At 42.3% G+C, this 13,679-nt stretch overlaps 4 protein-coding genes across 5 annotated transcripts; 2 read left to right on the top strand and 2 right to left on the bottom strand.

The window, feature by feature from the left end:
* The first annotated feature begins 149 nt into the window (after positions 1-149).
* On the top strand, positions 150-6,594 carry LOC134183941 (uncharacterized). 2 transcript variants are annotated; one of them, XM_062651531.1, is made up of 8 exons: positions 150-342; positions 419-910; positions 1,717-5,345; positions 5,407-5,544; positions 5,599-5,793; positions 5,857-5,936; positions 5,996-6,437; positions 6,501-6,594. In XM_062651531.1, exons 2-7 carry the CDS (start codon positions 439-441, stop codon positions 6,117-6,119), a joined length of 4,638 nt encoding a protein of 1,545 aa, XP_062507515.1. In that variant the 5' UTR covers positions 150-342; positions 419-438; the 3' UTR covers positions 6,120-6,437; positions 6,501-6,594. The 2 variants fall into 2 exon arrangements, with proteins under 2 accessions (XP_062507515.1, XP_062507514.1); XM_062651530.1 differs by having other exon boundaries at positions 150-910.
* A 1,153-nt stretch (positions 6,595-7,747) lies between these two features.
* Positions 7,748-9,977, top strand: LOC134183946 (uncharacterized). The gene is made up of 8 exons (XM_062651535.1): positions 7,748-7,834; positions 7,909-7,959; positions 8,020-8,115; positions 8,170-8,415; positions 8,473-8,764; positions 8,836-9,055; positions 9,400-9,479; positions 9,540-9,977. Exons 4-8 carry the CDS (start codon positions 8,272-8,274, stop codon positions 9,755-9,757), a joined length of 954 nt encoding a protein of 317 aa, XP_062507519.1. The 5' UTR covers positions 7,748-7,834; positions 7,909-7,959; positions 8,020-8,115; positions 8,170-8,271; the 3' UTR covers positions 9,758-9,977.
* A 258-nt stretch (positions 9,978-10,235) lies between these two features.
* LOC134183944 (barH-like 1 homeobox protein) lies at positions 10,236-11,289 on the bottom strand. Its single transcript, XM_062651534.1, has 2 exons — positions 11,049-11,289; positions 10,236-10,956 (listed from the first exon to the last, which is right to left on the bottom strand). The coding sequence occupies exons 1-2, from the start codon at positions 11,287-11,289 to the stop codon at positions 10,484-10,486; spliced, it is 714 nt and encodes a 237-aa protein (XP_062507518.1). The 3' UTR covers positions 10,236-10,483.
* A 1,272-nt stretch (positions 11,290-12,561) lies between these two features.
* On the bottom strand, positions 12,562-13,513 carry LOC134183947 (homeobox protein ceh-31-like). Its single transcript, XM_062651536.1, has 2 exons — positions 13,158-13,513; positions 12,562-13,093 (listed from the first exon to the last, which is right to left on the bottom strand). The coding sequence occupies exons 1-2, from the start codon at positions 13,303-13,305 to the stop codon at positions 12,606-12,608; spliced, it is 636 nt and encodes a 211-aa protein (XP_062507520.1). The 5' UTR covers positions 13,306-13,513; the 3' UTR covers positions 12,562-12,605.
* Between the last annotated feature and the right edge of the window lie 166 nt (positions 13,514-13,679).

Genomic DNA, 13,679 nt, shown 5'->3' with positions numbered 1-13,679 from the left:
TTCATGATTTCTGTACAGCAAGTGGTGGGTTTGGGAAACAAATCTAATTAAGCTCAAATGACTTTTAGTCAATAAAACAGAACAAGAGATCTAGGTATACGTACAGTAGACATATTGCTCTATATATTGCATTGCATTTTGCAGTCGTTTCTGTGTCGCGTACTGTTTGAAGCTATGCTTGCGTACTTGCATGAGTCTACTGTGTGACATATTTGTAGTAAGTAGACCTCGCAACAGGTGGTCGGGCAACCGAGGGTTTTCGGCTCTTCGTGTGCGTGTCCAGTACTTGAGTAGATAAGAGTTGACCGAGATTCTGAAGATTTCTTTGCTCTCATTAGTTCTGTTAGTAATCTTGCAATAATGAATACGTTTACTGAAGCATGGAGGAATTTGATCGTTTTTCTTTTATATCCTCCAGCTCAAGCACTGGGAGACACAATGAACAGCGATTTTGTAAAGTCGAGCACCCTTACAAAGCAGGGGAACGTGCGCAAGAATTGGAAACGGCGGCTGTTTAGATTGGATCGTAACGGACAGCTCGGCTACTACAAAGATCCATTCAAGCCGGCTCTTGGGGCTATCGACGTAAAGGGCGAATGCATCGGCCTGTTACGCCACAACCAATGTCACTGCCAGTGGCCTCTAAATGTTCCCAAATCGAACTGTTTCGGTATCATGACGCCGATTAGAGTGTACCACGTGTATGCAGATTCTTCCGACGATGTTGAAGATTGGATTAGTGTGTTACGGAATGCTTCTGATGTGCTACGACGGCAGAGTTCATCCACATATGAGCATGGAGATTTGTATCAGAATTTGCAGCCTTATCCAAGTGCTCCGGAAAATGAAGAAGTAGAGTCTGATCCCGATGAGATATTGTATGAAGATGTAGTGAAGGATGCTGAAGACGGTGGGTACTTTCTAATATGTCTATGTTCATGCTACACCAAGGTCATTATTATATTTACGTATATGGGGTTATATACAGCTGCATGAACATAGTAAAATGTAGCTTAGATATTTATGTGCATGGCGGAATGATCAACAGACACACATCACCAGTTAGTACTTAATTCTCCAGCATGGAAAAGAAATGATAGATCATATATCAATATGAGTGATCTACTACTGGTGTGTGTGTGTGTGTGTGTGTGTGTGTGTGTGTGTGTGTGTGTGTGTGTGTGTGTGTGTGTGTGTGTGTGGAAACTTTCGGGGCATTGAGGTCGTAGGTTCCGGGATGAGTACAGACGTAATTTTCTTGGGCAAGAAATTCACACACAGTTGCCTCTCTCAACTCAGGAGTATATATGAGTACCTGGTCTTTGACTGGGGGTGGACTAGACCGCTGGCTTGACAGAACATCACGCAGTATATACGGGTACACGTGTACATGTGGACTTGAATCCAGTCCTGTGGCTGCGTCAAAGTCAGTGCCCTTTGATGTTCTGGCCATGCATCAAGGGGTTCGTGAGCGCGGCCTAGAACTCCAAGTAGCGCCGGGGTCCCTACCTAGAAATAGGCAGGGGTGCTATCTTCGGAACTTTCCAAAAGGCATATTCATTTTTGGCATGTGTGTGTGTGTGTGTGTGTGTGTGTGTGTGTGTGTGTGTGTGTGTGTGTGTGTGTGTTTGTGTTGTGTATGATTGTACATTTTTGTTACCAACAGAAAATTGCAGTTGTTTATCTACGTGATGTGAGTTGTATAATTTTTCACAGATCCTCTCTATACTGCTCTGCCTGCAACTTTCTCATCAGCAACACCTCAGAACGATTCCCAGTTATACCCACCCTTACCATCACGAGTGAACAGATCATCAGCTCATCAGTTGGCAAATGAAGTGTTCCAGATGGCAGATGAACTTGATGAAGTTCTAGCTGACTGTGATGAAATGGTTTATGAGTCAATACCAGCTGATCAAGATATTTCAGTAGAACAGTTGAAAGCTCCAGTGGTTGAAAATTCTGTAGTTGCTGCAGATGGTGTAGAAGATGGGGATTTCTATGCAGAAGTTGCTACTGAACTTCAAAAGGATGAAATATATGATGATGTTGCCTCTAGTAATGATGGCAGGGTTCCACCACTTGTTTCTGAATCACTTGTTGAAGAACTGTATGATGATGTCACTATGCCTGCTGTTGTTCCACAGCTGCTCCCTTTTGCTGCTAAAGAAGTAGCAGCATTAGCAGAAGCAGAGAATAATATTGATCACTCTATTTCAGTGAAATCTGACAATGAAAAGGAAGTAGAAAATGAAATTTATGATAGTGTCACTGATGATCGCCAGAATATTGATGAGGAACTGTATGATGATATAACAACTGCTGCAGCAGCTAGTCGTGGTAGGCCAATCAGTGATCAAGACAATGAGCTACGTAGACAACAGCAGCAAGAACAGTTTGTTCAAGAGGACATTTATGATGACGTAATGGAAGTGAATGAAGGAGCAAAACAATTCAGAGATAGACAGATCCAACATGTAGAACAGGTTAATGTAATGGCTGATAGACATGCAGAATCTGAGATCTTCAGTGAGGTGACCAGCACTTCATTGTCATCTGATATCCAGTCTGTAACTTACCAGGAACCAGAATCAACCGAAACTGTCATCAAAACTGCTTCTCTGGAACAACAGTCATTTGGAGGTAGTAGGGAGCAATCAGTTCTAAAAACAGTTACTGTGAAGGAGGAAACTGTTGAGATCACAGAGTCACTGTCTTCTGTTGGGCAGTTGTCTTTACCAATGGTAGATATTCAAACAGAAGTAATTGAGCAAGTTCAAGAAGTACAGAATTTAGCAACAACTGTGGCTCAAGACGCTGTACCACACGTCTCATCCAGTGATGCCACAGAAAGCAAGGGGGAAACTAAGGCTGTTCAACCCCCAACTGGTTCCTCAATTAGATTTCGTGCATCAGCTCAAAACGCTGGAAAAATATTAAAGCAGTCAAAGAAGGACTTGTCCAAGCCCAATTATGATGTTACTGAAAAGAAACGATCTAATGAATTTACAAGAACGGTTACTGCTGTGCAAAAAGGTGCTATAACGTGGTCCAAATCAGGATCTCGTCAGAAAGAGAAAGATGCAAAGCTGAGACAGAGTCGAATAGTTGAGGAACAGGCTGAAAGACAAATTGCTGAATGGCAAGCTCTCCACAGTAAGCTTATTCGGAAACGAGACCAATTGACCACATCTGATGAAACAAGTGTAGTCAAAGCTAATGAGAATGATGGAATAAGCTCTCGTTCCAACAAAACTAAAGGTACCAATCAATCAGAAACATTGCCATCAAATGCTAGCAAGGGAAAGCCTCTACCTCCAAAGAAGCCAGCAAACATTGCAGAAGTCGTTTTGCAGCATCAAATGAGATCTTTCCACCAGGAATATACATCGAGTACTGATAGACAACAAGAGTTTGATAGGAAGCCTCAGCAGAGTAGAGAGGAAGTGAGACATGCTGTAACAGTAAAAGCAAACGAAAGGACTTCAGCCCCAAAACAAGAAGTCTTAACCCACACCCAGTCTGACAAATCTATCGCATTTAAGGCAGAAGTCAGCAGTACAAAGCCTCATTCAAGTCTTCCAGTAAAGCCTTTGTTACCTCCTCGGCCATCTCTTTCTGGCATGTCGGCTGCCATTAATCTTGCTGCTGAACATTCAAGGCATGTTCAAGAATGGGAGAGGAAGAGGCAAGAGGTTTTTGCTGCTGAAAAGGCTCGTCAAGAACGACGAGGGGCAGAGGAGAAACGAAGACACGAGGAACGAACTAAGCAGAACAAGCAGGAACAACTCCTGGAGGCTGAAAAGGTAAGGCAGGCTAGAGAGAGGTCTGCTTGGACAAGAGTAGTGCAAAGCAAACATTGTGATCAACCATCTACTAGAAACACAACATTGATGCACACAAGTGCTACAGGTAAGAAAGACAAATCTGAAGAGGCATGTCAGCCTGAACAAGTAGTTGAGAACAAAACTGCCAAAGCAGCTCAGTCTGTTTCAACTGGCTTTCATGGAAGTAAGGATGGTCCAAACAAGGAGCAGAACGAAGCATCCCTGTTACGTGGAGCAGAAACCACTCTTGCAAAAAAAACAAGTGATGCATCAGTTGTCACGAGATCTAAGGACCTATTTATGAAATCAACTCTGACTGCACCTGTTTTCCAAGCAGGCTTGCAAGCTAGTAGCGATATTTCTGAAACAGCACAACGTTATTCATCAAATCGTGATCATCAATCCTCTTTGTCCACTCCTCTGAAAGAAAAAAAAGTTCTTAATGTAATACAGCAGTTTGAAGCCAAAAAGGCATTTAGTGTTCTCCAGGCACCCGTTAGGATTATGCCACCCCAATTAAGAAACGAACAGCAAGGAGGATCTGTAACTGTGGCAATAAAAAACCCTGATAGGCTTGAAGATAGTAACTTAAAGCACAGTAGACGAACAGTCTTGACAACAGCAGTGCCAGATAAAGTCTTGGTGGACTCTTCTGTAGAGACAAGTACAGAATCTCATCAGGATTTGACTCCTGTTGCTTCTACACCTACACCACAAATCAATAATATTACTGGTCAAGTTAAGGGAAATGGTGCACAGCCAACTGGGAAAGCTGATCCAAATGGAAAAGCACAGGGGGAAATGGCTCGAGGTGGACAGAATACTGATGTTGTTTCAAACAGTTCAACTGGAGAACTAGCAAAACAGAAAGAACCATTTGTAGGTGGTTCAGAAGAGGGTGCATTTGTCGCAGTTACTGACTCACTAGATAGTGAGCATGGACGGGGTAATTTGTTGTCTCTGATGAAACCCACAGCAAACAGCAGTGATATGGGTGATAGAACTGTATCTAGTGATAATATTGTTTTTGACAAGGTCAAACCAACTGCATCTAAGAGTTCAGAGAGTAGTGGACACGGCCATTCTTCTATTGCCAGATTGAGTGCAATGGTGTCAGACCATGACTCATCTAATTCAAGTAGCAGTGAAAAGAATCAAGACAATGTTGAGAATTCACAACACAGAGTAGTTCGTGATCAGAAGACAGACAAGTCTGAGGACTCAAGTGGTTACCAGAAACAGGAGACATCTAGTGATGAGGCACAGAAAACCCTTGGATATGAACCACGTTTTACTGAAGTCCAAATCAGAGAGAAGAAGAGTATTGCTAGGAGAAAAGCAGCTGCTTTATCATGGCCTATGGAGGGTCCACCTTCTGATCCCTATGGACCAGATGGAAACAAGTTAAGAGATGAAGATCCTCTGATGGTAAGAAAGCTTAGTGTAGTGGCTAGAGGAGTCAATGCAATGGCAAAAGCCTTGGCTGCTGCAAAGTGGATTGACAAGGAGATACGGAAGGTTGTTGTTTGTTTTTTCTTATCTAAATTGTTGAGTGTGTATGTTGTATTGTGACTCGTAGCTCATTGCTGAGATTCAGTCTTGGGGGTCTCTCAGTACAAGTGGCAAATACCAAGTGACATTTGGTATTTTGTTTGAAGAGTGCTCTCCTGTGTTTGAGGCATTATCCGGAACCCTGAAAACTGCCAAGAAGCATGGTGTAATAGACAGTCTGTGTGACTTACCTTTCTGTGTGATGATTTCTGGTGTTCAGGTTGTTCAATTTACAGGAGAACTACTGCTTCAAGGCGTTCATGATTCTGTTGTGGTAACTCTTCTCAAGACTAGCATTCCTGACTCTAACGCAGACACGTACACGTACCAGCAGTTCAGAGCTTGTTCCATTTCTGTGCACAAGCGCAAGGGCAAGGGCTTTAGTAAGACCACTCAACAGACAAACCAGAGCAAGGTACATAATGCTTAGAATTTCTGTATTTTGAGGTAATAAATATATTATGCTTGTGGTGGGCAGTGCTTTTTATGTGGAAAGACAGTGTACCCCATGGAGTACGTGAGCGGCAATGATCACCCTATGCACAAGAACTGCTTCAAGTCAAATTGATAGTTTCTCATTTTTATGGCGTTTTGTGTATAAACTTTGGTGTATACAGGTGCTGTGACTGTGGGAAGAAACTGAGTAGTAGCAACTATGCAGTGTTTCAAGATAAATTCTTTTGTATTAATCACTATGAGCAGAGATTCAAGCAGCAAGGTGGCTATGGCGGGTTCCAGTAGACACGTGCACGTGAGCTTGGGATTAGTACAACAATAATAACGTCGTGTTTTTAAAGAAAGGACATTTTAGGGTGGGTATTTGTTAATGACGAAGTTTTAGTGGATATCTGTTTACTAGGGTAACAGTGTCATCGTTGTTCTTCTGTTCCATACATTGATAATGCGTTTGTTTGGCGGGTTGGGTGAAGGGGCGTTATTAGCACATTGGTCTTGCTCACGTGTGGTTAGCGGTGAGTGCGTTAGAGGTTCTTTTTTGCCTTTTGCGTTTCCCGTGCTGTTGTAGCCGTTTGGGTGAAGAAGAGAAGAAGGAGTGACAACGTATAGAAATTGAAGCATTGTATTAGCTCATTAAAGTTAGATAAATCTTAGCTTTGGTTGTAGCCACACGGTCGTCAGCGCAGTAGATCTGAGACGGAGATCGAGTTTGATATTCTTTATCATCGTCGGTTTTGGAAGAGGCCAAACATTTGGGGTTTTAATCTAGCAGTAAATGTGGGAGGCGTTCCTAACTGTGGTGTGTATAGCTTAACATGTGGCGACACCGACCGTCTGTAAGTCTCTCCATCTTCACTGTTTTGCTGTTAGAGTGGATGAATATTGCAGGTGAGACATGCTGCTTTTCTTGTCTCTAACGCATTCGATTTGAATAACATACATAAAATGAGCGCTTGATAGTTGTGATTCCAAGGCGTTGGAGTTTGCTATTGTTTTGAAATTACAGGTCTAGTGCTAGACAGAACAGTAGATTTAAATTCGTTAGTTATTTTCAGTTATTAATTCTACTTATATTGTAGTTGCCTCAGTACCCACTCCACATTCAAGCACAACTCCAGCTCTAGATTTGACTACTGCAGCTCCATCTTCAATTACAACTCCAGCTCTAAATTTGACAACTGCAGCTTCGACCACAACTCCTGTCAATGATGGACCAGTATTCAACTTTGGAAATGGTTCCTGTGGCACTAATGAGACACATGCGATTGTGTTTACTGTGAATGGGGAGGCTATTAAAGTATTTCCCAGTAGTGTCACGCTAAGAGGCAAAGATAGCATCTACCTGTCTAATGCCAGTATAGATGTCAGTAATCTGAGGGATGGTAAGAATGAAACAATCAAGTTTGATATGACCTTAGCCAATATGTATGGCATTGATGTAACATCGAGCTGGAGCAGCAGCGTAACTGAACTTCGCATCTCTCTAGTTGGTAACTCAACAGTGGCCAACTACCACAATGTAACTTACAGTTAGTTTAGTTTACGTTGTAGTTTTGATTGTTGTCTTTATTTTAGCTTCTTCTCTCAGCATCCTACATTATCAATAATGTGACTGATCCAACTCTTGGCCTAAGAAATCTGTCTGCTACTGTCACAGATAACAATAATGCTAAAAGTAATACTGTGACAGTCAACATCACAGTTGAAGAAGGAAACGATCCACCCAAGATTAACCTTGGTGTTGGATATGGTCAAAAGGATTCTATTGTGTTCTCTGAACAGCAACCACAATTTGTGTCAATTGTGACTTTTCCTTTTCGTTTTAAGCTAATGGATGATGACTCTGAGATGATATCTATGGCAACTATATCTTTAATGTATTATAAACTGTGGGAAATTGAATTTCTCTAAATAGTGTTGTTTGTAGAAGTTCACCTGATGGCTATTTGGATGAAGGTGAGTATATCTTTCTTGCTTCTTCAAACATCAACAGTATTAAGGTACTGTGCAATGTTTGCTGTGTCTATAGTATTCCTGTTTGCAATAAATGTTTGTATTTGATGTTACTGTGCAGCTTAAGGCTACTGGGCAAGCTATCACCTTGACGGGAAGTGCGTCATTTGATGTACACCACTTTAGTTGTGTATTTTATTGCTTCAATTAATTATGATTGATAATTTTTCAGGATTATGCTCAAGTAATTGCGTCAGTGAAGTATTTCTCTTTGTCTGACGAACCAACTTTGTATGTTGATGACACATTTACTGAAGTGCAGCGATTCGTAAGTGGTGTCAGTGAGTCTAATTGTGGAGTGAGTGTAATGGTGAAATGTTAGATTAACGTAACTGTGTGGGACAATAGCTTGACTACTTTGTCTACCTGTCAACAATTACCTTCAGCTGCTGCAAGTGCCACAGTGACGCTTACCATCAAATTGATGAATGATAATAAACCGCAACTTCGCCTAACAACTGTTCCATCCTCGTGTTCTCTTCCTCCGAAATCACTTCGAAAACGTAGTGTTGTGCTTGATCGATACACAAGTAAGAGACTTATTGCAAGACAGCTGAATAAGCCAAAGGTTTGATCAAACTTGCAGTTGTGTGAACTCATACAATGTTGACTTCCATTGTTTTAGGCTCCTCCGCCAGTTGTGTCAGTTAGTGGATTTGGCCCTACAAAGGATGAATTTAGATCAAACTCTATCATAACTGTGAAGTTTGGACAGAACATTAGTCAAGTTCCAGTGTCTCAGCCACAAGATCTTCGTCGTGTTGTAGACTTTACACCTTCAATTTTGTCCACTCTGACATACTTGGGATTTTGGAGAGACAGCAAAACATTGATTATTGTCTTCCCAGACGTGTCTAGTGATGATCTTCAATTTATTAATCCAAACAGAATTCAAATTACTTTCAAAGAACCAGAAGGTGAAGTAATTGGAAATGTGCATATACATATATATTACTTGATTATTACTTACTTACATTGTTCTGTGTAGGTCCTTGTGATCAGTTTGATGTGTGTCAGCATTACATATGCCATGAAGAAGGGTTATCATGTAGTGTGACTGGAAGTTATGATGTTCTAAATTCTGACGATGCTGAGTCAGTCCAGTCAACAGATCTAAAGACGTACTGGATGCTGATGATTGTGGGTTTGCTGTTGACTTTCATTATCGCAATTGCAGTTGTCACTGGAAAGTCTAGACAACGCAAGAGGTAGCAATTGACGTCTATGTTATTGATATCATGTCCTGTTTTCACAGTGCAGTATGAAATGAGCACAGTAAAAGGCTTGTTAGGTGTTGGTGCAACATACCTTGTTAAGTTAAGACTTAAGTATGTGACGATGAGTCACAAGTTTCTAAGTTGGCCAGTGCAATAAGAAATGAACTGTCTTTAATTAACTAACAATGTTTATACTTACTTGACTTACAGAGATTTCAATTAATTAATTGAATGTATTACAGGGCAATGGACAGCACATTGTAGATGAATTGTCTGATCTCGTGTAGTTTGAGATCGATGACATGAACGTTTTGTTGTATAATTTGTTTTTATAGACAAGACGTCGAGTCAATTGGTAATGAAAGAAGCAGCAAGGTGAAGTCTTCTACTCATGTTCAAGAAGTGCGCCAAACTGGTATGTACTGTACTAGGTAGTAGAGATTTACTGGCATCACAAAGACAGTGCATCTACTAGGTTTGCTAGCCTTTGACGTTCACAGGCAATTGCTAGCAGTTGATTCGGGAATAGACTCCACCAGTGCTTCTAAACCTGAAGTTGTTGAAATAGGTGAATCAAATACTATGTTGTCTGATCTTGCTGACAAGGACGAAGGACTGCCGGATGACAGTGCTGAAATAAAACTAGACGTTGAGGTAGTGAAACCTGATGCTAAGGACGTAGAGCAATGCTAGATACGATGGAGGTAGTGATGTTGTAAGGACGTAAAGCACTGCCCAGGCAGTGTCCTAGTACAATGATGTAGTTAGTTATCATTTATTGCTAATCGCTTTCTTGACACTTTAGTACGTATTCAGTACGAACGACCAGCAATCTGCAATGTAGCTAAGACGTACACGTTCAGTGGACAGACTTGTAGTTAATGTATTAATATCAACAAATTTGTTTCGTTGTCTTTGCGCAAGCGCACATGTCTCGAGGCAACGCGCGTCTCCAGTTGCGAGTTTACTCAGCGATTGTATGAGTAGGGCACTTTGTGCAAGAATGAGAATAAGGTCAATAAACCATTACATTGTCAGTTACAAGAAGATACCCCATAAGGTGTAGCGTTATTTGTCACAACAGAAACCCCGTGAAGACCGAAGAACTGCTCGCCGTCGTGTACAGTAAGTAAGTAAGAAGAGTTGTGTGCTGACTTTCCGGTAGGTCAACTTCGCTACGTAGAGTTGTAATTATGCACCTAGCTAACAAATTAGACGAAACATGATGTCATGATCATCCGCGATAGAACTACATGAATATTACTTCTTCGGGTTTCATCAGTGTCGTCAATGTCCATCAGGCTAGAAGCCGTAAATTAATACTACTGAATACTGATTAACGAAACAACAGGACTGAATACAGATCAACAAAAATATGAATCGATCTATTTTTTGGTATCTAGATATGTTTGGATGTTGTCAGTAATATCTTGGTGGTACAGTCTGGTAAGTAGCAATAGGGTAGGAAAGTCTTGGCAAACTGTGAATTGGCTGGTAGAGTGGCTGAGAAAATTGACTGCCGTAGTTGGTTGCATCTGTATTTGCCGAGGCCACTAGGATGCCTTTGGATGAGATCTGTTGCCTGAAAACTGGAAGAGGATATGGTGTGTGGCCAAATGAGGATCTGAATGGTTGTGGTACCGAGAGTCTTGTGTAGGTTTGCAGTTCTCGTTCTGTATGCTGGCGTTTAAATTTCATTCGACGATTCTGGAACCAGGTCTTCACTTGAGTGTCAGTGAGGTTGAGCATGTCTGCCAGTCGATGTCGATCGACAGATGAAAGGTACTTTTGTGTCTCAAATGTTCTTTCCAATTGAAATATTTGCATATCGGTGAAAGTTGTTCTGGGCTTCTTGGGCTTGGAAGGCTTTCCTTCCTGTGATTCATCCTCATCTATCATAGTTAGAGATCCGTGAGCTAACAAGAATACGATCTCAACAGAATTGAGACTCTAACTAACAACAAATCTAATCACTAGAACGTACCTCCATCAACTGGAGAATTTCTAGCTTCCGTTGAACCAGAATCATCGTCTGATTCTGCCTTGTGTATTGTGGTTCTTCTTTCGACACCAACATGAAGACATTGTTGAGAAGATTGCCTGGAAGCTGTCGAGAGGATAGAGTCTATTAGAAAGCTCTTTGACGCTGGTCTTTCAGAAAAGTCTTTGTGGTCACCGCTTTCCTTGGCCAAATAGTCTTCAGCATTTACTCGCACATCGCTCATGGTAGAAATGTCTTTCCTGAAGTAGGCGTCAAGAGCTTCACTGTCTCTCTTCTTTTGTAGGGGGCGCAGTAAAGAGTGCCGCTTATCAGACAGTATTGGCCCTATTATAGAAAGTAAACTATGGGGAAGGGACGGCACTGTGACCGCTCATTGGCTAACTGTTTGCCTTCTTAGTTGCGTAAACGATTGGTTGTGTTCCTGCCCTGCCAACATCATCATGCCACTAATCTGACGAAATAACATTCCTCCTACGCATCGCTCAAGGAACGCTTGTTTTATAGGCCAATGCCGTGCTTCTCTAACAATCACAACATCAGAATCAATGTCCGCTGGTGAATGTTTTATGTAAATCGCTCTAGTGGTTTGTCACCAACTTGGGAGGTGTATCTCAATATTCATCTAGCAAACAAGTAGATTTACACTTTATAATTGCGCACTGAATGTTATGATTTTTTCTCGCCCTGTTGTTTACAGTGCATGAGTGTGTCCTGCATGTGTCTTCTGTATTTCTAATGGAGAAACGGAAACTGAACAAGACGGATGGATGGTGATTATTGAATATTCATGTGTAGAGATACGCATGTTTTTATTAGGCGGCTATTAGGTAGGAACAAAGTTTGTACATAGTTTGTGACTATGGTAATTTGATTGACCTATTTCGAATTCTGCGCGATAGGATACGCTAAATAGTCTGGAGTCGTGTCCAGTAAGAGGTTTCCTCTATCATCTTGGCAGATGCTGCTTTGCACAGGAAGTAACAGAAGATGCATAAATAATGTGTACACGACACACCCTTTAAAGCATGTAATGGGAGGGAAGAGAAAGGCTCTACGGATCAAGATACGGATGTAAGAGAGTGGGATATTCTCATTCTGTATACGTCAGAACTGGCGGTCACCGGTTGGGTGTTTTATAGAACACGCCGAATGTACGTGCTACAGTGTCATGTGATTGGTATCCATCCTGTTGTAAACATGCAGCATCAGGTTCAGGGTGCACTGTATGTCCAATCTAATATCTGTTGTGGTTACGTACCGGCATGCACTCACACATTCTTATTTTATTTGTTATTGTACAACCAGGTATCTATATGCTCACGTGTGTCGCCAAGCATCTGGAGATATCATGTGTGAGGCGGCAAAAACCGAAAATGGAACTTTAGGTCATCGTGTAGTTGACCCGAATGGTTTTAAATTAATCCTGTTGAACTGTACAGTTAGAGAGTAAGATATAATTATACAGAATCAAGCAAAATTGTCTAACAGTCGATTCTGACCGAGTCTCTCTAGTGACCGTTTAGTGCGTGTTAGCTATAGTTAGTAATAATGCAAAGTTGTGCGAGAATCTGCGGGGATTGCGCTCGAATGCGGCTGCTGTGTCGACGTTCTCCACCACGGTTGTTCGTAGATTGACCTTCGGGCGCCAAGATTGACCTTGTAGGGATGGTGGGGCGAAGAAATTGTGGGTTGATGAGCGTATATGCGGTACGCGTGCTCTGCTGCGAACGGAGAGCTGTTGAGCCTGCGATAGAAGTTGTCGTTTCTCCACGCGGTCGGTGTCGCCTGTCTCAAGTGCCTTTCGGAATGCTGGCGCTTGTACTTCATTCGCCGGTTCTGGAACCAAGTTTTCACTTGGACGTCGGTCATGTCCAACATGTGAGCCATTCGTTGGCGCTCGGCTAGCGACAGGTATTTCGTGATTTCGAACGCTTGTTCGAGGGTGTGGAGTTGGACGTCTGTGAAAGTGGTGCGATGCTTTCTAGAGCGCGTCTCCGTCTCTCCGATTTTGTCCGATGAGTCTAGATCTAGGGATGCGAGTCAGTCTAATGTAGTGATAATGCTCTTTTTCGAAATCGAATTCATCCATACCGTTACTGTCTACGCTCGTCTTCGTTTCGTGCTCGATGCTCTTGCACTCGTGGGACGATCTCAAGAGATTCTCAATTAGAAATGACGATCCTCTATCGGGCTTCTCTTCATTCTGGCTAATACGAGATCGAGAGCACTCAAGCGACATGATGTGTAGGCCGTCGACTTGATCGAATGAAGGGAATCCTCTCTATGTCTTAGGACTTCGCTTTGTATCTACCAACCAGACACTAGCGGCTTCCTAAGGGTTTGTGTCACGGTCTGGTGGCCACTTGACAAGTGCAACGTGATTGTCGGCGGTCCTCTGTCGAGCGCCACTTTTGCGAGGCACAGCTGGCCGGCATGCTACCAGGCATGCAACGCCACTGGTTATCAGTAAGGCACCGCTACTCATTTGTGCTTTGATCGTAACCGTTTGACACTGTTCGTTCCAATCGCCACACTTAATTACTCGTGACTGACGCGATGAGACCGAGGTGCAGGACGCTGGTCGTACATGTCTGGCTTTACCTGCTCGTGCAT

The sequence above is a fragment of the Corticium candelabrum genome, chromosome 9 (genome assembly GCF_963422355.1).
Source record: "Corticium candelabrum chromosome 9, ooCorCand1.1, whole genome shotgun sequence".
NCBI classification, from domain to species: domain Eukaryota; kingdom Metazoa; phylum Porifera; class Homoscleromorpha; order Homosclerophorida; family Plakinidae; genus Corticium; species Corticium candelabrum.
This window is presented reverse-complemented; position numbering and strand designations above follow the sequence as displayed.